The following is a 19,463-nucleotide window of genomic DNA, read 5'->3' on the forward strand; positions in this document are numbered from 1 at the left end:
AGAAGTCAGGTGGTAAAATCTGTTTTGAAGAGGAAGATGAAAAGGCAATTTTTTGTTACATTTGGTAAGCTTGAGAGGATGCTTATTATGGAATTTTTTTCACCAACAGTCCATGACCACCATCTCTACTTTCTCCACCAACCATCACCTTCACTATCATCAACACCTCAATCACCATCACCACTTCCACCACTGCCTCTACCTCCACCACATCCACATAAGCAAACAAGAACAACAGCTACTGCATTTACTGATATCCTACTACCTTACAGACAACTGTATTAAACGCTTCTTACTTAATCCTCAGTGTTCAATAAAGTGAGGATATTGAATCTGAGGCACAGATATTAGGTAATTTGCCTGGGATCATAAGCTAGTAATTAAAACAGGCAGATTTCAAACCTGAGTAATTCTGATTCCAAAGACCATGATTTTTCCAATATTTGCTACTTCTTTAGCCACACAGTCAATGAGGTATAATAACTAAAATACGTGTGCAATGTCTGAGTAACTAGGTGTGGGTAATTGGAGGCAACAAATGTTTGCATTTGATGAAAAAAAAATTGAAGCACTGTCTGGATGCAGATCATAGATTCAGAGACATAAATGTGAAATTTGAGGGAGTCAGATATAGAGCTATGAAATTTGGGAGTCACTCATTTAGAGCCAGGCTTGAATCAATGAGAGGAGATAATTCAGATAAAGAAGTCAGAAGGGCAAAAAAGATTTGAATTTATGAGACAGTACCATAGGACTTAGGCAAAAGGAAGAAAGCAAATCAGATAAAGAGTAGTAGGAGTAGAACCAGCAGTGTGTCAGAGAAGCTGAAAAAAGGGATCATTTAAAAAAAAATCAGCACTCAACAGATTGCCAAGACTACAGTCTTGACAGTTAAACACTAGCAGTTCTCACCTGGGACAAGAATCACTAGCCACCATGATGTTTTCAGTCATGTTTGCATGACGCCTCCGGAACTATTAGAGTATTTTAACCAAATTCCATCCTGAAGACAATTATCACTTACTGGATTTAATTGCTCCTAAATGTTTGCTCATTTGCTCTCTTTGTTCAGTCTGAAGTTATCAATCTAGAGTCTTGCACAGAGTGTCCATGTTACCCTACTGTCCAAATCAGGATACATCTGAGAGTGAAAGTTGGTGCTTTATATAATTATGCTGGGACAAAAGGTGTAATTTGGGATGATTCAGGCAAACCAAGACATAAGATCACCTTTGTCATTTCTTTACAAAAGAAACATTTTCCTACACAGTCCAGGTTCTGTAGTCATGTTACCTCAGCTGAAATCCTGGCTCAGGCACTCTGAAGCTGTGTGTAATAGTAATAATAGCCATACCTATTTGGGAGGGTTAGTGGCAAGAATAAATGAGCTATGCAGACAAAGCATTTAATCTAGTGCTGAGTGCATAATAAAATCCTCAGTAAGTGTTAGCTTTTATTTAAGTAATATATTCTTTATGTTCCCAATTGAACATCTCCTTCCAAGCACTTACAAAAACTGCTGAGAGCATATGATACAAACAGAATTTAGGAGACAAAATATTTCACCACTAGTCACACTTTCTTGAAAACAAAAAAGTACTCAGAACACATTTTTCCTAACCAAATACATTCTTCAAACAGGAGCCAAGAATAAGCTTTTGAAGACAGAGATTGATAGGAATCAAATTGCTCTGTTAATATCTGTATTAGAAGGGTCCCAAACATATTAGGGGGTAGATCAACTAGGTCTCCATATTGCTCTGCTTGGAAACTTGTTGGAGAGCTGTTAGGTTGTTGCAAAGGATCCATAAATCCATGTGCCCACTAGGCATTGTCTGTAGACATATATTTAACAAGGCATCAAATTAATCGCCATGCTCTTAGGATTAATAAAAAGCAAATTCATTAAGAGCTTTACTGATTTATTTTTGCTGTCACATTCTTTCTCCATCAATGAATGTTAAAATTTCAACCACTATAATGAGTAGAGTCCTTGGAAGTTGCTGCCTCAAATAGAATGCCAATATTCAAAGATTCTGAGAACCATCTGACTGAAACAAGGCTCAGTAAACTTTTCCTGTAAATGGCCAGATAGTTAAATATTTGGGGGTTTGTAGGTCATACAGTCTCTGTGACAACTACCCAACCCTGCCTTTCTGATGTGAAACAACCAAGGATGATGCATAGATGAATGAGTCTGACTTTGTTTTGATAAAACCTTATTTGTGCACACTGACCTTTGAATTTCAGAAATTTTCACATGTCATGAAATATTCTTCTTTTGATTATTTTCAACCACTTAAAAGTGTAAAAAAACAGTTCTCAGCTCATGAGCTCTACAAAAACTGGCAGCAGGCTGGGTTGAGCCTGCAGGCTTCAGTTTGCAGAGCCCTGAACGAGAGGGTTCACTCAGCCAAGGAGCTCCAACCGGGGAGAAAAGCCCTGTGGTCTACGGTGGAATTATGAAAGTAGGTTAAAAGTCACGGATTAACAGGGAAGCATTGAAAGTCCCAAATGATGTACTTGAAAACTTTTCTAGGTGTTTCTTCCTTTGCCTAAAACATCAGACACGCTATTTTGGGGTATATGTTCTTCTCATGCTTCCCTACCCTTGTATACACAAATTCTAATGTCAAATGTTCCATGTGCTCCCAAACACATGCTGCTTAGAAACGTTAAGGCAGGTTTTAATGTTCTTTCTTAATCTTAGCATTATAATAATTGGCATGAAAAGGAAATTGTACCATTTTTATGATTTTCATGCTAGCTTTTGCATTTATGAAATTTTATTCCCATCATTTTAATATATCTACTGATTTACATAATACCTAACTTATCTATAATGTCTAGTTGAGAATATCCACAAAAAGCTCAGTTAAAAATTCTAACACCTTCAAGATAAGACTTTATAAATATCAAAGAACAGGAAATCTGTTCTGTAATTACTCCTGATTTAGGACACGCAGATTGAGACATTATGTTCTTGTAAACTAACAGAATGGATCATGTCTATTATAGGTGTACTTCTTCTTCATGAAAATGTCCTTTCCATTACTGGAAAAAGGCATTTAATGCAAAAGTAGGCACTGAACAAGCAGGCTCTTGATAAGAAAAAAGGAAACTTTCAGGATAAAAGGCATCCATCACTTGTGGTTTCTTCTTTCAATCCAGAAAATAGTATTTCCATTAAGCATTCTGTTTTTGTTGGGATAGGGATTGCTTGGGGGAAATTTTAAAACTTACTTCATAATTTGTCTCACTAACTTAACTGACATTATAGGCACCCGAGGCTTCTGGAAATATTGTTTAAGTAAAAACAATGCCATCAAAATAGCTGTAAATGAGTTTTCCTACTTAACAATTACTCTTCGTTTGAGGGTAAAGCCATGAGCAAAAGCTTCTCACCTTTTCCTAATTTCGGAATCCACAACAATCTGCCTCTTCTTTTGGGGAGGTGGTGGTGGGAGTTCCTCTTGGACGTGCTGTACGAGGATTTGTTCCCTCGTGGTCACCATAGTTACCGTTTCCATTACAGTTGTCTGTGTTAGTGATGGCTGAGTGGTGGTGACAGCCTGTGAAATCTGCAAGAAGTATTGAAACAGAGGTCACACACTGCTTGAAAGACTTCAGTAAAGACTGCTTGGAGTGGTGAAGGAAAATAATGAGAAACTGTTCCTGTTTGTTGGTAAATTGACCTTCAGATCAAAATAGCACCATATTGAACCCAAATCAAATTGTTTTATCTGACTTAAGTTATGTTGACTGAAATCACAAAGGAAAGTAATCTCAAAACCAGAAGTAAACTAGCGCCTCTTCAATTTATTGGTCAAGCTATGGGAAATAAGTGGGGCAAAGGAGGAAAACTTAGGGTGTCATTCTGTCATTTAATTAGACATGCTCTTTAAAGTGTTTACAACACTAATGTAAATTTTGCTCAGGTATTCCAGCACTAATTCCATTGCCTGGCACATTGCATATGTTTATTAAATAGTGCACTGAATGCATCTTTGGTTTTCATAAATATAATTATTTATAGTCTATAAATTTTTAGACAAGATTCTTTGAACTCTGTAATAAATGACTTTTTAATCAAATAAATGATATGCCCTTTAAAAGTACAATAAACGATTAATATAAAGTGCCTATTAGTCCAGAAATACATTTAAGCTGAATGTTATTCGAATGTTAAAAAGCACGCTACACTTGTTTGATTTAAATTAGTCAACCTGTTAAAATATTTGAGTATCCAAAGTTAGTGTTCAATTCTTCTTGGTTTAGAATCACACTAACTTTGTGTTCAGACTTTACAAAGATTTTTTTTAGACATAGATCATCACTCTTTGAAATGATACGATTTGTGACCCAAGTCGTGAGAGGCCATTTCCTCAGTACACAGGCATTACCAGACAGACAAGTCACAAAATGGTGAGACATCCTCTTGCCTTAACCACCAATTCTGTCTCACAGTCCTCCAGTTACTAAGACTAAAAAGTTACCTCTTGTGATGTTAATCATTACTCTTCCGGTAAGCCAAATCTTTCGGAAGATCTATTTACATGGAGACCAAAACAGGCCTGCTTTGGATCCACTTACAGGTACTAAACATACACATAGTCAAGGATCTGGTTGGAGTCAAGATTAGTTTTACTGATTTTCCTGAATTTGCCAAGAGATAAGGAAGAGGTCTGAGGGAACCTCCCTGCCTCACACATGATGACCGATTCCCTCAATGGGAAGAAAGCATGGAAGCCTCATGATCTTCTGATTTCAGCTTCCAAATAGGAATTGACATGTAGTAATGAAATCCTTTGTCATGGTGTCTTATGTAAAAATTGCTTTTGACAAATACATTTTGAAGGTGCTACCCTTTGTGCAAGCCACATCTTTACATATGCCAAGGCCTTAGGGACTTCCATTTAGGTAGCCTAAATAGTTTAAAAAAAAAAAAAGACATTAAGAGATATCAAGTTTCTACATGTGTCAAGCACAGGTTTTATCTTCTCTAAGATCTCCATAGATTCATTATTCAGAATCAAGCACTGAGCTTCAAACTATAATTATATAGTCCATTGACAAGTTATGCCAAAATGAAAGCAGAAGGTAACATAGTTTTTAAAAATGCTTAAGGTATAACCTGAAACCTAACTGAACTCAACACAAAATGACAATTACATGATCAAATTAATTCTACCTTTAACCAAAAGGAACACAGAGTTTTTAAGTAGGATTCCAAGAGCAGTTAATTTTTTCAGAGTAACATTTTTTTTAGCATGGACAAATTGTTTTTGCATACAATCAGGGCTTGAAGAAAATATTGTTCAGGTGGAAAATTTCTACTTTTATATGTGCAGGCACCAGAATGCAGAGATTCTGAAAATACAAAGCTATTTTTTTGCAGTTATATCTAATGTTATGGAATATTTGTGCTACTGAATATTTGACTGTGAAATTAATTTCTAAAATGTTATAATATCTTCTAAGTGATACTTATTATGAAATTGGATAGATGTGCCCACGGAAGGTAAAGAGAAATGGCAACATTATATACTATGAAAAGACATTTACGAATATAGCAAACCTTATAAGAAAGAAAAAATAATATTTTTAATAAAATAATAGCAGACGTGGATCTGTCATTGTTCTATACTATAATCATCATTATACTGTATTTGAAACTACTACTTCATTTCCTTTGGGATACAGAAATAAGAAAACATCTGTGCATTGACCCTGTAAATATAGGGTATAATTCATTATATATAACAAATTAATAATTACTTTCAAAACCTACTCCAGAATAAAAAACAATTGGTCACGTACTAAATTTCCCCGTCGCTTTTAGTTATTGACTGTAAACACTTAATTATGTGTTAGAATCATTAAAAATATAGACAGGAAGGGATTATGGAGGTCACTGAGTATAACCTCCTCCTTACTACAGGATTCACTACTTCCAGAAGCAGACAACTCCTTCCTGAGTATGGCATCAAATTTTCCCATTGGCAAAGATCTTTACACCTAGTGGAAGCCTGCATTATTATGACTTCATTCATATAAAATTTGTTTTGGGAATTCCCTGGCGGTCCAGCGGTTAGGACTCTGTGCTTCCACTGCAGGGAGCATGCGTTCAATCCCTTGTCTGGGAATTAAGATCCCACAAGCTGTGCCGTGTGGCCTGAATAAATAGATAAATAAAATTTGTTTTGAACCCTGAAACAACAAAGAGTAAGGTGAGTACTGTTTCCACCTGACAGTCTTAAAGGTCTGAAGCTTGATAATCATGACTCTAATAAATCTTATTTCCAAGCTCTATAATACCAGGTACTTGCTAGAACTAGATTTAATCGGGTGCTCCAAAACCTAGATTTTCTGACTTTGGACATCATATTCAATTAAAGCAATCTAAAACTGCATAAGTTATTCAGCAGCTGAATCATAATCTTTCAATTAAATTCTAACATCTATTCAATATGTGTCACTACAGGACACCTAGAAACAAATACAATGGAATCTCTATTTTTAGAGATCTCACAGTATAGTAGTGAAGGTGACAACCACACAAATAGTCGTGAGACAAGGTGAGCTCCATATGAAAAATATAAGTATGCAAAATAATTGCATGTAAATGTCTTCACGAAAACAAAATAGATTTGTTTTTAAATACTAGCCCCTTGATCTGTCAGTTAACTAGCCAGTAAAAATGGAAAAGAATTACTTGTCTTTAGGTGTGGAAGCTAGTTCCTCTTACAGTGATTAAAAGTGGAGGTCTCTGAGCCAGGCTCCACAGTTCTCAAACAACAGGTCCACAGTTCACATCCTGTAACACTTGAGGCAGACTGGTTACTCGCTCAGAGCTTTGATTTCTTTTCTTCATATGTAAAACAGTAATGATAATACATCTCTCACACGGGTGTTGCAAACAAGGCCTGCTTCATGGGTGTGCAACTTATGTAGTCACCCAGGTCCCTCACTCAAAAGGATCTCATTCTTGGTTTCATGCTCTGCTGTCACCCTCTTGAAATTCTTAATAATTTTTGTAAAGAATCCCTGCATATTCATTCTGCACTGAGCCTCGCAAAATATGTAGCCCGTCCTGGAAGCAAGAATTAAATTACATAATGTTTGGTCTTCCCTGGTGGCACAGTGGTTAAGAATCTGCCTGCCAATGCAGGAAACATGGGTTCAAGCCCTGGTCTGGGAAGATTCCCACATGCCGCGGAGCGGCTAGGCCCGTGTGTCACAACTACTGAGCCTGCGCGTCTGGAGCCTGTGCTCCGCAACGGGAGAGGCCGCGACAGCGCGATGAAGAGTCGCCCCCGCTCGCCGCAAATGAAGAAAGCCCACGCACAGAAACGAAGATCCAACACAACCAAAAATAAATAAATAAATTTATTTTTTTTAAAAAATTACATAATGTTTGAACACAATAAGTACTCTCTTGCTACATATTAGTAATAACCACTAAAAAGTCCAGAGAAAATTCAGGAATTTTTCCACACCAAACCTTCTTTACTTATATAAAGTGATATATGTTAATTTCCAAAATTTACATTTTTCCCATTGTGAGAAAAACTGGAAGAGCATTTGCCCAGTATCTTGATAGTTCTAGGGTGAACATCTTCTTGCATTAAGGTTGTATAATTTGGGTAGGTCTAGAAAAAACATACTATTTTCAAACAATGAAAATCTTTACCATTTTCTCTTCCATTTGTTTAAAAATGCACATTTTGAAAAGGAGCTATATGTACATTCAAGCATATTTAAAGAACGTAAAAGGGCATATAACGAAAGGAAACATTTCTTTTCCACCACTGTGTCCAGTTTCTCATGGGCAACTAGTTGCATTTACCACCTGTTCTTATATTTTAAATTAACTTTGTGCTGTTATCTTTCTTTCAGTTTGGCCCATATTCTTAACTGCACCACTTAATTATTTAAATAGTCTTGACTTTGTAAGTTTTGATGTTAGAGATTTCTACTGGTATTGTGAGATACTATTTGAACATTAAAAAAAACTTACTAAAAGATATTCAAATTATAAAAGATTAGTTACCTAATTTATCTTATTATCATTTTTATTATTATTAAAATACTTATACTTGTAATAATAGCTACCAGTTATGGAGCTCTCTGCACATTCCAGGCATTATGCTAGGTGCTTTGCATCCCGTATCTTATTTAAAATACTCAAAATAGTATCTGCAGTAAAAGCTTAATAAGTGGTGGTTATCATTACCTCACAATGGCCCTAAGAATAAGTACTAAGTTTATTCCCATTTTATAGATGAGAGGTAAAAATTTCAGGCAGGTTGACAAGTGTGGATTGAAGTTTCTCGTTGTGTTCTTTATACGTACAGAACTTTAGAGTGATCACTGATTTTTAATGGGCATAGAGGGGTTGCAGTTCTACAGTTTAAAACATACTGCATAATCATAGCAACAGCTTTAGCTGATAACTGATAGCCGGGCTTAAAACTATCTCCACAGGCATGGTAGCACAAGGCACAAATACCTGATGATGGTGTGAGGATTCACAATTCTCAGCAACAGAAAGGATTTATATGTTGAACTTTATGAGAAACCTGGGGTAAAAGATCAGGTGCTCACAAAGGAAGCTGGGTTATTAATCAAAAGGCTAAAAAATGTTCTATCTCATGAACAAATGCTGAGGAATTAACACAGCTAGGTGTAGCATACAAGGAGTGCCCAAGTTCATGAGAGTGGCTTGGTAACTAAACTGTAATATCAATTACTGTCCTGTTTTGATACTGATATTAAGGCAATGTAACTTCTTGAATAGATACTGATATTAGAATCATAAGCACAGAGTCAATATTCAAAAGATATAAAAGAAGTCATTCCCTTATTTGAAATAAAATATTATATGATAGTTAAGAAGGTTTATTCCGTAAAACTCTCTCTTGAATTTTATGTATTTTGTCCCTCACTTCAAATTCTCTTTTGTACACATTGTCAGAAAGAAGAGATACATGTTGGCTTCAGGATACATACTAAACACAGAATTTGAGCAACTGTGTGAATTAGCCGCATCTGCAAAAATTCAAGAAGCAATGAAATTTATTTTTTCTGATCCACCTGACCTTCCTCAACACACCATCTGGCAGGAAGTAATGGAACACTTTCTTTAACTAGGGATGCAGATTATTAAGCATACAGAAAAAACTTGGATTTTTCTTGCTGTGTTATTTCATTTATTGTCAGCAAACAATAGATTTATCATATAGATGCTGAGTATTTTATCTTAATGGTATTTTAATTACATACTCATGATGAGTGAAATGTAACTATTTCAGAAGTCAGTCTTCTTCTAATAAGAAGAGAATTTCATTTTTATTATCATCTTCCAGCTGACTCTGAGATTTATACAATGGAGATAGTTGGAATCTCTTCACTAATTACTCCAGAGTTTTATATAAAATTTCAAGCAAAGAGAAATGCATCATAAACATTTAGAACTGGAAGGACACTAGAGATCTTCCTAGACCAAACTTTTCATTTTATAAATAAGGAATGAGTGGTTCCAACAGTTAATTCAGCTCTTGTCTCTTAAATTTTCAGTGCCTACAACATTTTATGTTGTCGTAGATAAATGAATTTACAACATAAAACCAATTGCACTGATGCACACAAGACCTGTTCTCAAACATCTACTTTAGCTGAAGGTAGCAAAAGAATACAGTTAATTCCCAAGGTTATTTGAGCTTTAACTTGGAAATTTTCTAATAAAACCTTTCACCTAAGCAATTAACCAAAAGATGCTCTAAAATTCAAGACAGTTAGTCCATGAATTAAGTAAGATAAAAACCTAAAATAAGTGAGGAAATTTTATTTTAATTCTGGGTTTTATAAAACCATTAAAATTGTTTTTCAATTGGCAGCAGACTGATTAGACTTGGAGAGCTTTCAGGAACCACTGAAAAGGGTTGTCAACTGAAAGGCCTTAGAGTATTTTTAATTAAAATCATTGGCAAAAAGATGAGAGGCAAATCAATTGTAACTACATTTCATGTATCAAGAGGTCTACAAAATAATGCTTTGAGAATGGGTACACTCAGAATGTGCATGTAAAATATTTTATGGAGAGTAAAAACAGGGATCTCTAAAATATGAGAATGAACTCTGAAAAGAAAGGCAAATACAGAAATTTTCATCCTAATGCTTTTGCATCTACTTGCATTTCTGGGATTATGAAAAACACTAGCTTATTATCTTCAACCATGTTTTACATTACTTACATGTCTGGCAGGAGTTTGAAAACTCTCAGAAGGACATAAATAATGTAGAACAGATATATTCATACATAATAATCACTTTCTCTATTAGGGAATCCATGAGTACAGCAACAGACACATACAGCATAAACAAGTATGCTCATGTTCAAGGGGAGGGGAATTCTGAGGATATTAATTTTATCTTTAAGATATTTGTGCTCATAGTTCAGAACACTGCAAAAATGGTCATTAGGAATATAGCAAAATATTGATAAAATGGGAATAAGAGCTATGAACTTGCACGAGTCATAGAATGTTCCTTATTTCTGGCAAAGAAGATAATTTACTCTGTTTAAAAAAATCACAAGGCTACAGAACTTCTGGACTTATCTAGATAGATATATTCTTACGTCTAAACTCATGCTGCCAAGTCTAACATAAAATACCATAATAAATTATAAAGCAAACGAAGAATATCCCCTTTCCACAGTATACCATGATTTCAGTTAAATGGGGAAAAATAATACTTCAAATCATTTAAAGTATTAACTATAGTGAATTTTTGACTATCGTATTCCCTAATTACAATCAAAATATAAATATGTCCACCAGGGGCATGGCATTTAGGAAAAAAGATCTGGGTAAATTTCAACAAACACATTTATAAAAAGTATGGAGGAAACATAGGGTCATTCGAGTATTTAAATAAGTCAATTCAAGGTGTATTTCATTTGCTCTCTTTTCTTATTTTAAGCATCCACATAGCAAATGTTATTATTCTTTTTAACTTTTGGAAACAGAAAGTATTTCCATTTTCTTAGGCTGCCTTCTCATCAACTTCAGCATCTTCAGCTTGTGTCCAGGTATTATTCAAGCCAAACCTGACTCTGAAATGCAACAGAGCAGCCCTCATAGTTGATTTTTTTCATGTTTTGATCTCTTGCCATGCTACTGTTTCATAAGGTCAAAATCCCTCAAAGCCTTGACCTGAATAGCAGTCAAAATTTCGGGCACATGATGAGCACATATGAGCACAATCGGATGCCTTGTCATCTCAGTCACAATTCCACCACCCTACTGGATTTTAACCATTACCAGAACTTTGCTCATTCTTTACACCAATCATTTAAAAGGATTTTTAAAAGACTGAGTATATTGTGTCATTAATGCGACTATTTTTCCCCCACAAACATGCTGGAATATATGCATACAAGTGAACTTTGTTCTTTAAAGTCACAACCTTACCCTCAACATTCTTGGAATTCTTATGCAATTTTGATTAAGTTCAATGTGACACATAAGAAAGAAAATCTTTTTTTTTTTTTTAGTTAGAAGATACTATTTCTTTTTTCATTCTATCTCCTTTTAATTCCTCTTTCCCTGGGTAGCTTCCTAAGAGCCCCGCACTCCCAAACAATGATTTGGATTTGGCCTATGATAGTGAATTTTTGGGAAAAACCAAGGAGTGAAAAGTGAGACATGAGCTTAAGAAAGGCTCAAGCTTAGTGTCCTAGGAAGCAACTTGCTAATATAACTCCATTTATCTGCTTCTGGTCTGGTATAAGAGTGTATAATGGTTTAAAAATAAATTTTAAAAAAATCATAGTGAACTTACAACAAGCTGTCCAGACTCACTAAACAGAATGCCTTGCATATCAAGAGAACCTTTTTTTTTCTCAAAACGCTTTCACGTCTATGGCTTTATTTTACCCTCATCAAACCCCAGTGAGCAAGTAGAGCAGATATATGTTATATGCTGGAAATCGTTTTATAAAGAATTACACAAACGAAAGCTAGTACTGTTTTACCATAGATTTCATAAAGTTCAAAAATAGGAGGTTAAGTAAGTTGCCCTAGGTGGTAGTCTCATAACTTTTAAGCCATTAAAAAATAAGGTTTCTATTTTATTTTTTAACCAACTAGAATAATCAAATAAGTAAGATTTTGATGAGATGCACAAGTCTCATTCCACAGAATGAGCATATTTAAATACTAGCAATATACTGCTAGGAAATACTATCAATATATTGCTAGGAAGGTCTTCGTTCTTCCCATTTCAGGCAGCACTGAGGAACACCAGAATGTGGGGACTGGCACATATGTCATTGTCTTACTAATTCAATGTTTTAAAAAAAATATGTTCTGCAGACTTTATCAAAGGCTGCATGTAGATTACTAGCCTACTGAATGAGATTTTCTGAGCACAGAATCTAGGACTATGCATTTGAATCCTATTCCCAGGTAACAATTATGCAGACTCAAGTTTGGAAAACCACTGCCAATAGGGCAAGTGAACCAGAATGCAACCTTTTGTTAACCCCATTACACCTCCGTGAATATATCCCCTTAAACGGACACATTTCAAAATATCTTCATCAAATAATGCCAGTGCTTCTTAACATGGTAACTGACTATTTTACAGCACCAATAATCTATGGAACCAGTGGGCATATATTGGAATGACATCACTGATGGTTTAAAAAGTATAACACTTTCTAATGTCTCACATATTTGTTACATAAATGCCAATGATCATGCAAAGTAACCAAGGCCAGATTACATATAATAAGAAGAATCATGATCTGGTGGTAAAATCACTATTATATCAAGTAACTGCCAAAAATATAGTCAATAGAATTTTTATTAATGCCCAATGACTGAGAAATGATTGCAATTGATACTCCTTCAAGTTTTAGATTTTAAATATGAATTTGATTTTTAAAAAAAGATTGAACTGTGATTGAAAATCATATATGTTGGCTGATCATATTTTCTTAAATTATATTCTTGGAAGCAATACTTCAAACTTCATTTCTTCATCTTTCAACAAACATTTCCTAAGTGCCACTTATCAGATGCCAAGTATCAAAAAACATATTCCCTGTACTGTCTCACAAGAGAGGAGATACATGCCTAAAGCTACTGAATGTGGCTTTAATAGAGATGTGTGCATGGTGCATTGAACTATGATCTGTGACCAATTAGTAAAAGCTTCTATAATGTGAAACAATATGGCAGAATGTATTAAACACTATTAAACATAATGTTAATATTTTGAATGACTGCCCATGATTCCACCATCTAATAACCATATCAGATAATAAAAGTTTCTAGTTTAAAAATATCACATTAAAAAAAATTATCAAAACTTTTACAATTCTTAGCATAAAAACACATGACACTACAAGTAAAACATAGATGTTTTCCTAATCTACAGCCTATATGTGTTAGTATAACTAAGCTGCATGATTTTATGAATCAACAGTCTATGGCAGAAAATCCACTGATTATAACCTCACTTGCACTAACTGAAAGAGGTCTTTAGTGAAATTAAAGGACCTGGGCCCTAGTCCTGCTCTTATCACTGACTTTGCTTGGACAATTCACTTTTCCTCCCTAAACTTCATTTTCTCATACATAAAATGTAGAGGTCAATTAAGAGCCCTCATCATTCCAGGGATCATTCCAGTGTGATGACACAGTTCCCTAGCATTTTGTACGACTGTTCTGAGTCACTCAGATCCTCATTCCCACTGAATTGGAAGGGGTTACACTCTAAGGCAGTAGCTAGTTCAGTCCACTAGCACTCACTCCTCCACTTCTACCACATTCTCCAATGTTAAGGCAACCAAGAGAGCCATGTTGTTATTCAACTGAATACTTGGCAAGGACTAATCTAGTGACACCCTTTGCAGGGTTACAGTACCGCTCTCTTATTGCAGATTTCAAAAATCTCAAGGATAATTTACTGTAGGTTAATTATTATCACTAACCTGTGCTGAACTCTTTTCAAGTTTTTGGACTAAATTATCCCAGCGCTGGGCAAAGTTGTCCAGCCATGCTTCCATCTTTTGGGCTACCAATGTATTTTTCAGTGTTGAAAGAAGATCTTGGTTGAGTGAGCAGAGTTTGTCCATGGTTTGCTTTTTCTTTTCTAGATCGGTTTTTAAAACCTGTTAAAACAAGGAAGAACACAGACTAAGCCTAGGTTACATTTTACAAAACACTATAGTTCAATTTGCTTTTGCATGCACTTTCTCATTTGTATAGATATGGAAAGATTATAATTGTGCCTGCAAAAGATCGAGAGTTCATAAAAATATTAGTAGAAAATTATAATCCAAATAATGTTCCCAAGAAGCTTGAAGAGAAATAAAAGTCAGATGTAGAATAAACACCTCGTTGAGGCACTTACGAACTACCTTAACATTTTTGAAGAACTGCCAAGTAAAAATGTAGCATTGCTTCAAAAGGCAAAACAGAGATCAACAGAGGGAAATTACTTTTTAACATTTGGAGGTGTTCTAAAGTGAAAGGCATGGCTCTTGGATGTTAGTGAATTTCTTTCTAATTTCTGATAGAATTCAAATAAAATATCACATGCCAGGAGTACTGAAGAAAAGATGGTGAATTGAGAAGATGAGCATGGCTAAGGGGCCTTCCCAATCTGAAATGCTGTGATTATTTGAATAAATTTGCAATATTATTTATTTCTACGATTTTTACATTCTTTTCATTATTTGGATACAAAAACCTTGTTATTCAGTTTACTGACTTTTTCATTTTTTAGCATCTGTTATTAACTTTCAGCTATTTGAGTAATTATCTTCTAAAGCTAATTTTAGAGCCCATTAAGTAATAGAACTAAGTAATTGAGTATAACACAAATCCTTTGGAATCACTTTGCCTGTTTACTATATGCTTATGTGTTTTATGAAGTATTTTTATACCATTCATATTTCCAAAGTTCCTGGGAGCTATGGAGGGTTATGCATGCCATTTGGTTGATACAGAATGAATAAACAAAGTGGCTTGTGTGAAATCAGTAGATCAGGGCAGCTTATTCTTTCATTTTATCCATTAAGGTCAACCTATGCTTTGGGAAATCCCATTTCCGTCTCCCAAATGCTAGTCCCTGATGTAATTTGTAAACACAGAGTAAGAAGAAAGAAAGGAGAGAATTATTTTATGGCCCCTTTACAAGCCCCTCTTTTTGGCAGTAGCAAGTACAATGAACATAAACTAAGCTGTGAGGCCTGTCTTTCCAAAATAAATGCAAATTTATTTAAGAACAACTAACACTGCACATGGCAAAGAAATGAGTATGAAACAGATGTCCCAACTGCTCATGAACCGAAGTGTCATCGACATAGAGAAATCAATACACCGCCCCTTCCCCCCACCCCGCCCCCGGCAAAGGACACTTTATGTAGTTCATTTTGGCATGCCACCTGCATTGATAGCTCTTAACTGCAGACTGCTCCGGTGTCTCCTTCAATTAGTTCATCCTTTTCTCAGAATCTCCTTCACCTGGTGTTCTTTATATTGCAGTCTTACTGCATGCCATTTTTAGGGAATAAAAGCAAGTTTTGAAATGAATTTCTAGTTTCTCCTCAATAACTGTTTTTTTCACTATTTTTTCTAAGTCTGAAAGAATGCAATAGACCAAAATATGAATTAAGATATATAAGCTGAATCTGAAGAAGGGGAAACCATTTGCATTGGAAATTTATGGGTAGTCTCATGTTACCTAAAAAGATTTTCTTAGATGATCTATAAAAGTAATTGGATACCCAAAGAGATTTAGTGGCAAATGAAACGAAGCTTCCTGTGTTAACATTAAACCAAATGAAGAAGCACTTAGCGGGGTGTGGGGGGGGGATGAACTGGGAGATTGGGATTGACATATATACACTACTATGTATAAAATAGATAACTAATAAGAACCTGCTGTATAAAAAATAAATAAAGTAAAATAAAATTCAAAAAAAAAGAAGCACTTAGTGAACATTACAAAAATAAAGGGGAAATTCGCCATTAAGGAATACAATTAGGGGAAATAACTCAAGGTAAAATAAAAACAGCATTATTATAAAACTGTGGAATTATCAAATCAATATATTTTTACCTAAATCTGTATGACAAAAACACTGTAATAACCAAGGCTTCTATCTAGTAAATTCTAGATCTGTGTTTGTCAAATGGTGATGGCAGGATAGCAGCTCTACATCAATTTGTTTCCCCTTGTTGGCTCTGGGCCAGCCTCTCTCTTTCTCTCCCAATCTTTCTTCCTCTTATAATCTCTCAGTTCCTGAAGTACTCTCCCACCATAACTAAGAGAGGGAGAAAACAGGAAATCCATGGTGGTGCCAGATACATTGCATCATAGTAATGAACTGCCTTCTCCCATCTATCCTTGGAGAGCAATTATTTTAAGCTTGGATTTTGTGTGTGTATATCAAATAATTATGATTTAATTGTTACTAATATTTAGAGTATAAAAAAATATGTCTTCCTGCATATCAAGAATTGATTACAGATCTTTGACTGCCAGAGAACCAGAGAGTTCTAGCAAACTCAGGAGGCAAAAAGAAGGTCTAGAAAACATGTACAAGGCAGAGGTCAGCTAGGATTTTAAAAGAATAAATATAATTTATTTTCATAGAAGTGAGGCACCTGGACATACCTCCCATGGTAAGCAGGAAAGTACAGCCAATAAATCAGGTTGGACAGCAGTAGAAATGGGCAAGAAACAGATAAACTGCTCAAGAAGACAGAATAAACATGTTCTATCTGGTCAAGGTTAGATGATGTGAAGTGAAAAGAGAATGTAAACTTACAAAAGGCCCAGAAAGTCTTCACCCTATTCTCATCAGACATATGCTTCAGAGTAATGCCAAGACAATTTCTCTTAAACTGGCAAAACTGAATTCTGTACCTATTTTATGTGTAGTTATTTATCCATACGTAAGAAGTACTGCAATTCTTTCTAATCACCTGTTGTTGTATTTAGGTAGATTGATCCACTGTGGGGGCTTCTCAACTTGAGAAAACGTCAGAATCACCAGGAAGGCTTGTTAACTGAAAGATTGCTGGGCCCTACACTTCCAGAGTTTCTGAATCAGTAGGTCTGGGATGGGGCCAAAGAATTTGCATTTCTAACAAGTTCCCAGGTGATGCTGCTAGTCTAAGAACCACACTTTGAGAACCACTGATACTATCTGGATGAATTCTTTGAGGGTGATCACAGGAGATGAGGTCAAGGTAGCAAGTCCTGGTGAAACAGCACTGTCAACAAGGACTTGCCAAGCTCCCATAAGCACTCAGTCCCTGCCATCTGATCTCACAGACACTTGATAGTGACCTAATTCCACAGTACTCCTGCAGCCCGTGCACACCATCCTCTCTTTTGTCAAGTTTCCCAGAGTTGTCCTTCCCTGGCAGACGCCACGAATCCTCACAGCAACAGTACTCTTCCCCAGGAACATATTTCTTGTAGGTTTGGGCCTTCCCATGATAACCTACTTGATTCTGCAAGTCTTAGAATTCACCTCAGTTTCTTCTGTCCTTTTCTTTTTATTCTTTACACCAAACAAAACCTCAATTTTGATGATAGGAAAATAATAGGCTGACATGATTTGGACAAAATGATGTATCAGGAGGAATGAAATACATGACTCCTCATCCCCCACCTCAAATGAAAAGTAGGAGAAAATCCCATGGGTTATTAGTGATAATATTTCAAAACAAATTACACTGATTGTAAATAAAAGAGAGTTTTAGCATACTGTATCTATACCTAGGTATGTAGTAGGAAATGGTGACAGATGGTACTTGTTTTGGGTCTCAGATTGTGACATATTTTAATGAACATTAAATTCTTATTCACTGCCTGAGTCAGCAGGGGAATTTTACCTCAAATTCTAGACCAGCTGTCAGGTTTTGTTAATTGGTTTAAACTATCAAACGGTAAGACTTATACAAAACATATTTTCACTTTGTTCACAAGTAAGGTGACATAATTTGAATTTTAATCATATTGGAAAATTATTGAGACTATGCTAAGAGAGCATTTTCATGGCCCTGAATCTAGTAACGTCTTTTACTTACAAAAATGTCAACACAGTGGCACATGATTGTTTGAAGCAAAATTTTTCAACTGCAGTTATTTTCCGTCAAGGAATCAAATGTGATGAGGAGTTCTGAAATAGCTTTAAAGTCTTGGACCTGGGTCTGGATATCTTGGTGCTCACTTTAACTCTGCCACTAATCTTCTGTGATACTGTATCTGTGCAATGTGCTTTCTCCTCAGCCTCAATTTCCTCTTCTAAAATAACCTAGTCTGTCTCCTCGTTTTCACGCCCAGTGCTCCTTAGTTCAGTTCTTCTAATTGGCCTCCTTACTACCAAAAGTCTTACTACCAAAGAGCATTCCAAAAATGTAAACATGATTGTTATTCAACTCCCAATGGCTCCACACTAGCTGAAGAACAAAATTACAAATGTGATCACTGATATTTTTGCACTGTTTGAAACATAGATCACTTTTCTAAAATCTATCTTTAGTAGTCACATCACTCAAAAAAAACATACCTTCTGTGAGGAATGATTTCCTATCAACAATAAGCTAGAGTGTAATAACAAGTAATACCTACGTGAATCCATCTTAAATTAAAAGCCTATACAGGGGGAGGAGCTTCAAGACGGCAGAAGAGTAAGATGTGGAGATCACCTTCCTCCCCACAAATACATCAGAAATACATCTACACGTGGAACAACTCCTACAGAACACCTACTGAATGCTGGCAGAAGACATCAGACCTCCCAAAAGGCAAGAAACTCCCCCACGTACCTGGGTAGGGCAAAAGAAAAAAGAATAAACAGAGACAAAAGAATAGGGACGGGACCTGCACCAGTGGGAGCCGTGAAGGAGGAAAGGTTTCCACACACTAGAAACCCCTTCGCGGGCGGAGACTGCGGGTGGCGGACGGGGGAGCTTCAGAACCACGGAGGAGAGCGCAGCCACAGGGGTGCGGAGGGCAAAGCGGAGAGATTCCCGCACAGAGGATCGGTGCCGACCAGTACTCACCAGCCCAAGAGGCTTGTCTGCTCACCCACGGGGACGGGCGGGGGCTGGGAGCTGAGGCTCAGGCTTCTGAGGTCCGATCCCAGGGAGAGGACTGGGGTTGGCTGCGTGAACACAGACTGAAGGGGCTAGTGCACCACGGCTAGCCGGGAGGGAGTCCGGGAAAAAGTCTGGAGCTGCCGAAGAGGCAAGACACTTTTTCTTGCCTCTTTGTTTCCTGGTGTGTGAGGAGAGGGGATTAAGAGCGCTGCTTAAAGGAGCTCCAGAGACGGGCACGAGCCGTGGCTATCAGTGCGGACCCCAGAGACGGGCATGAGATGCTAAGGCTGCTGCTGCCACCACCAAGAAGCCTGTGTGCAAGCACAG

At 36.3% G+C, this 19,463-nt stretch overlaps 1 protein-coding gene across 14 annotated transcripts in view; it reads right to left on the bottom strand.

Moving 5' to 3' along the window:
* The window catches only part of DMD (dystrophin), a 2,398,628-nt gene that overhangs the window by 1,504,427 nt on the left and 874,738 nt on the right, over positions 1-19,463 (bottom strand). For all 14 annotated transcript variants that reach the window (XM_055081921.1, XM_055081920.1, XM_028482834.2 and 11 more), the window contains 2 exons: positions 14,006-14,185; positions 3,406-3,581 (listed from right to left, as the gene is read on the bottom strand). In XM_055081921.1, coding sequence (XP_054937896.1) covers positions 3,406-3,581; positions 14,006-14,185 — 356 coding nt within the window. The remainder of the gene's footprint in view (positions 1-3,405; positions 3,582-14,005; positions 14,186-19,463) is intronic.

The sequence above is a fragment of the Physeter macrocephalus genome, chromosome 21 (genome assembly GCF_002837175.3).
Source record: "Physeter macrocephalus isolate SW-GA chromosome 21, ASM283717v5, whole genome shotgun sequence".
Taxonomy (NCBI): Eukaryota; Metazoa; Chordata; class Mammalia; order Artiodactyla; family Physeteridae; genus Physeter; species Physeter macrocephalus.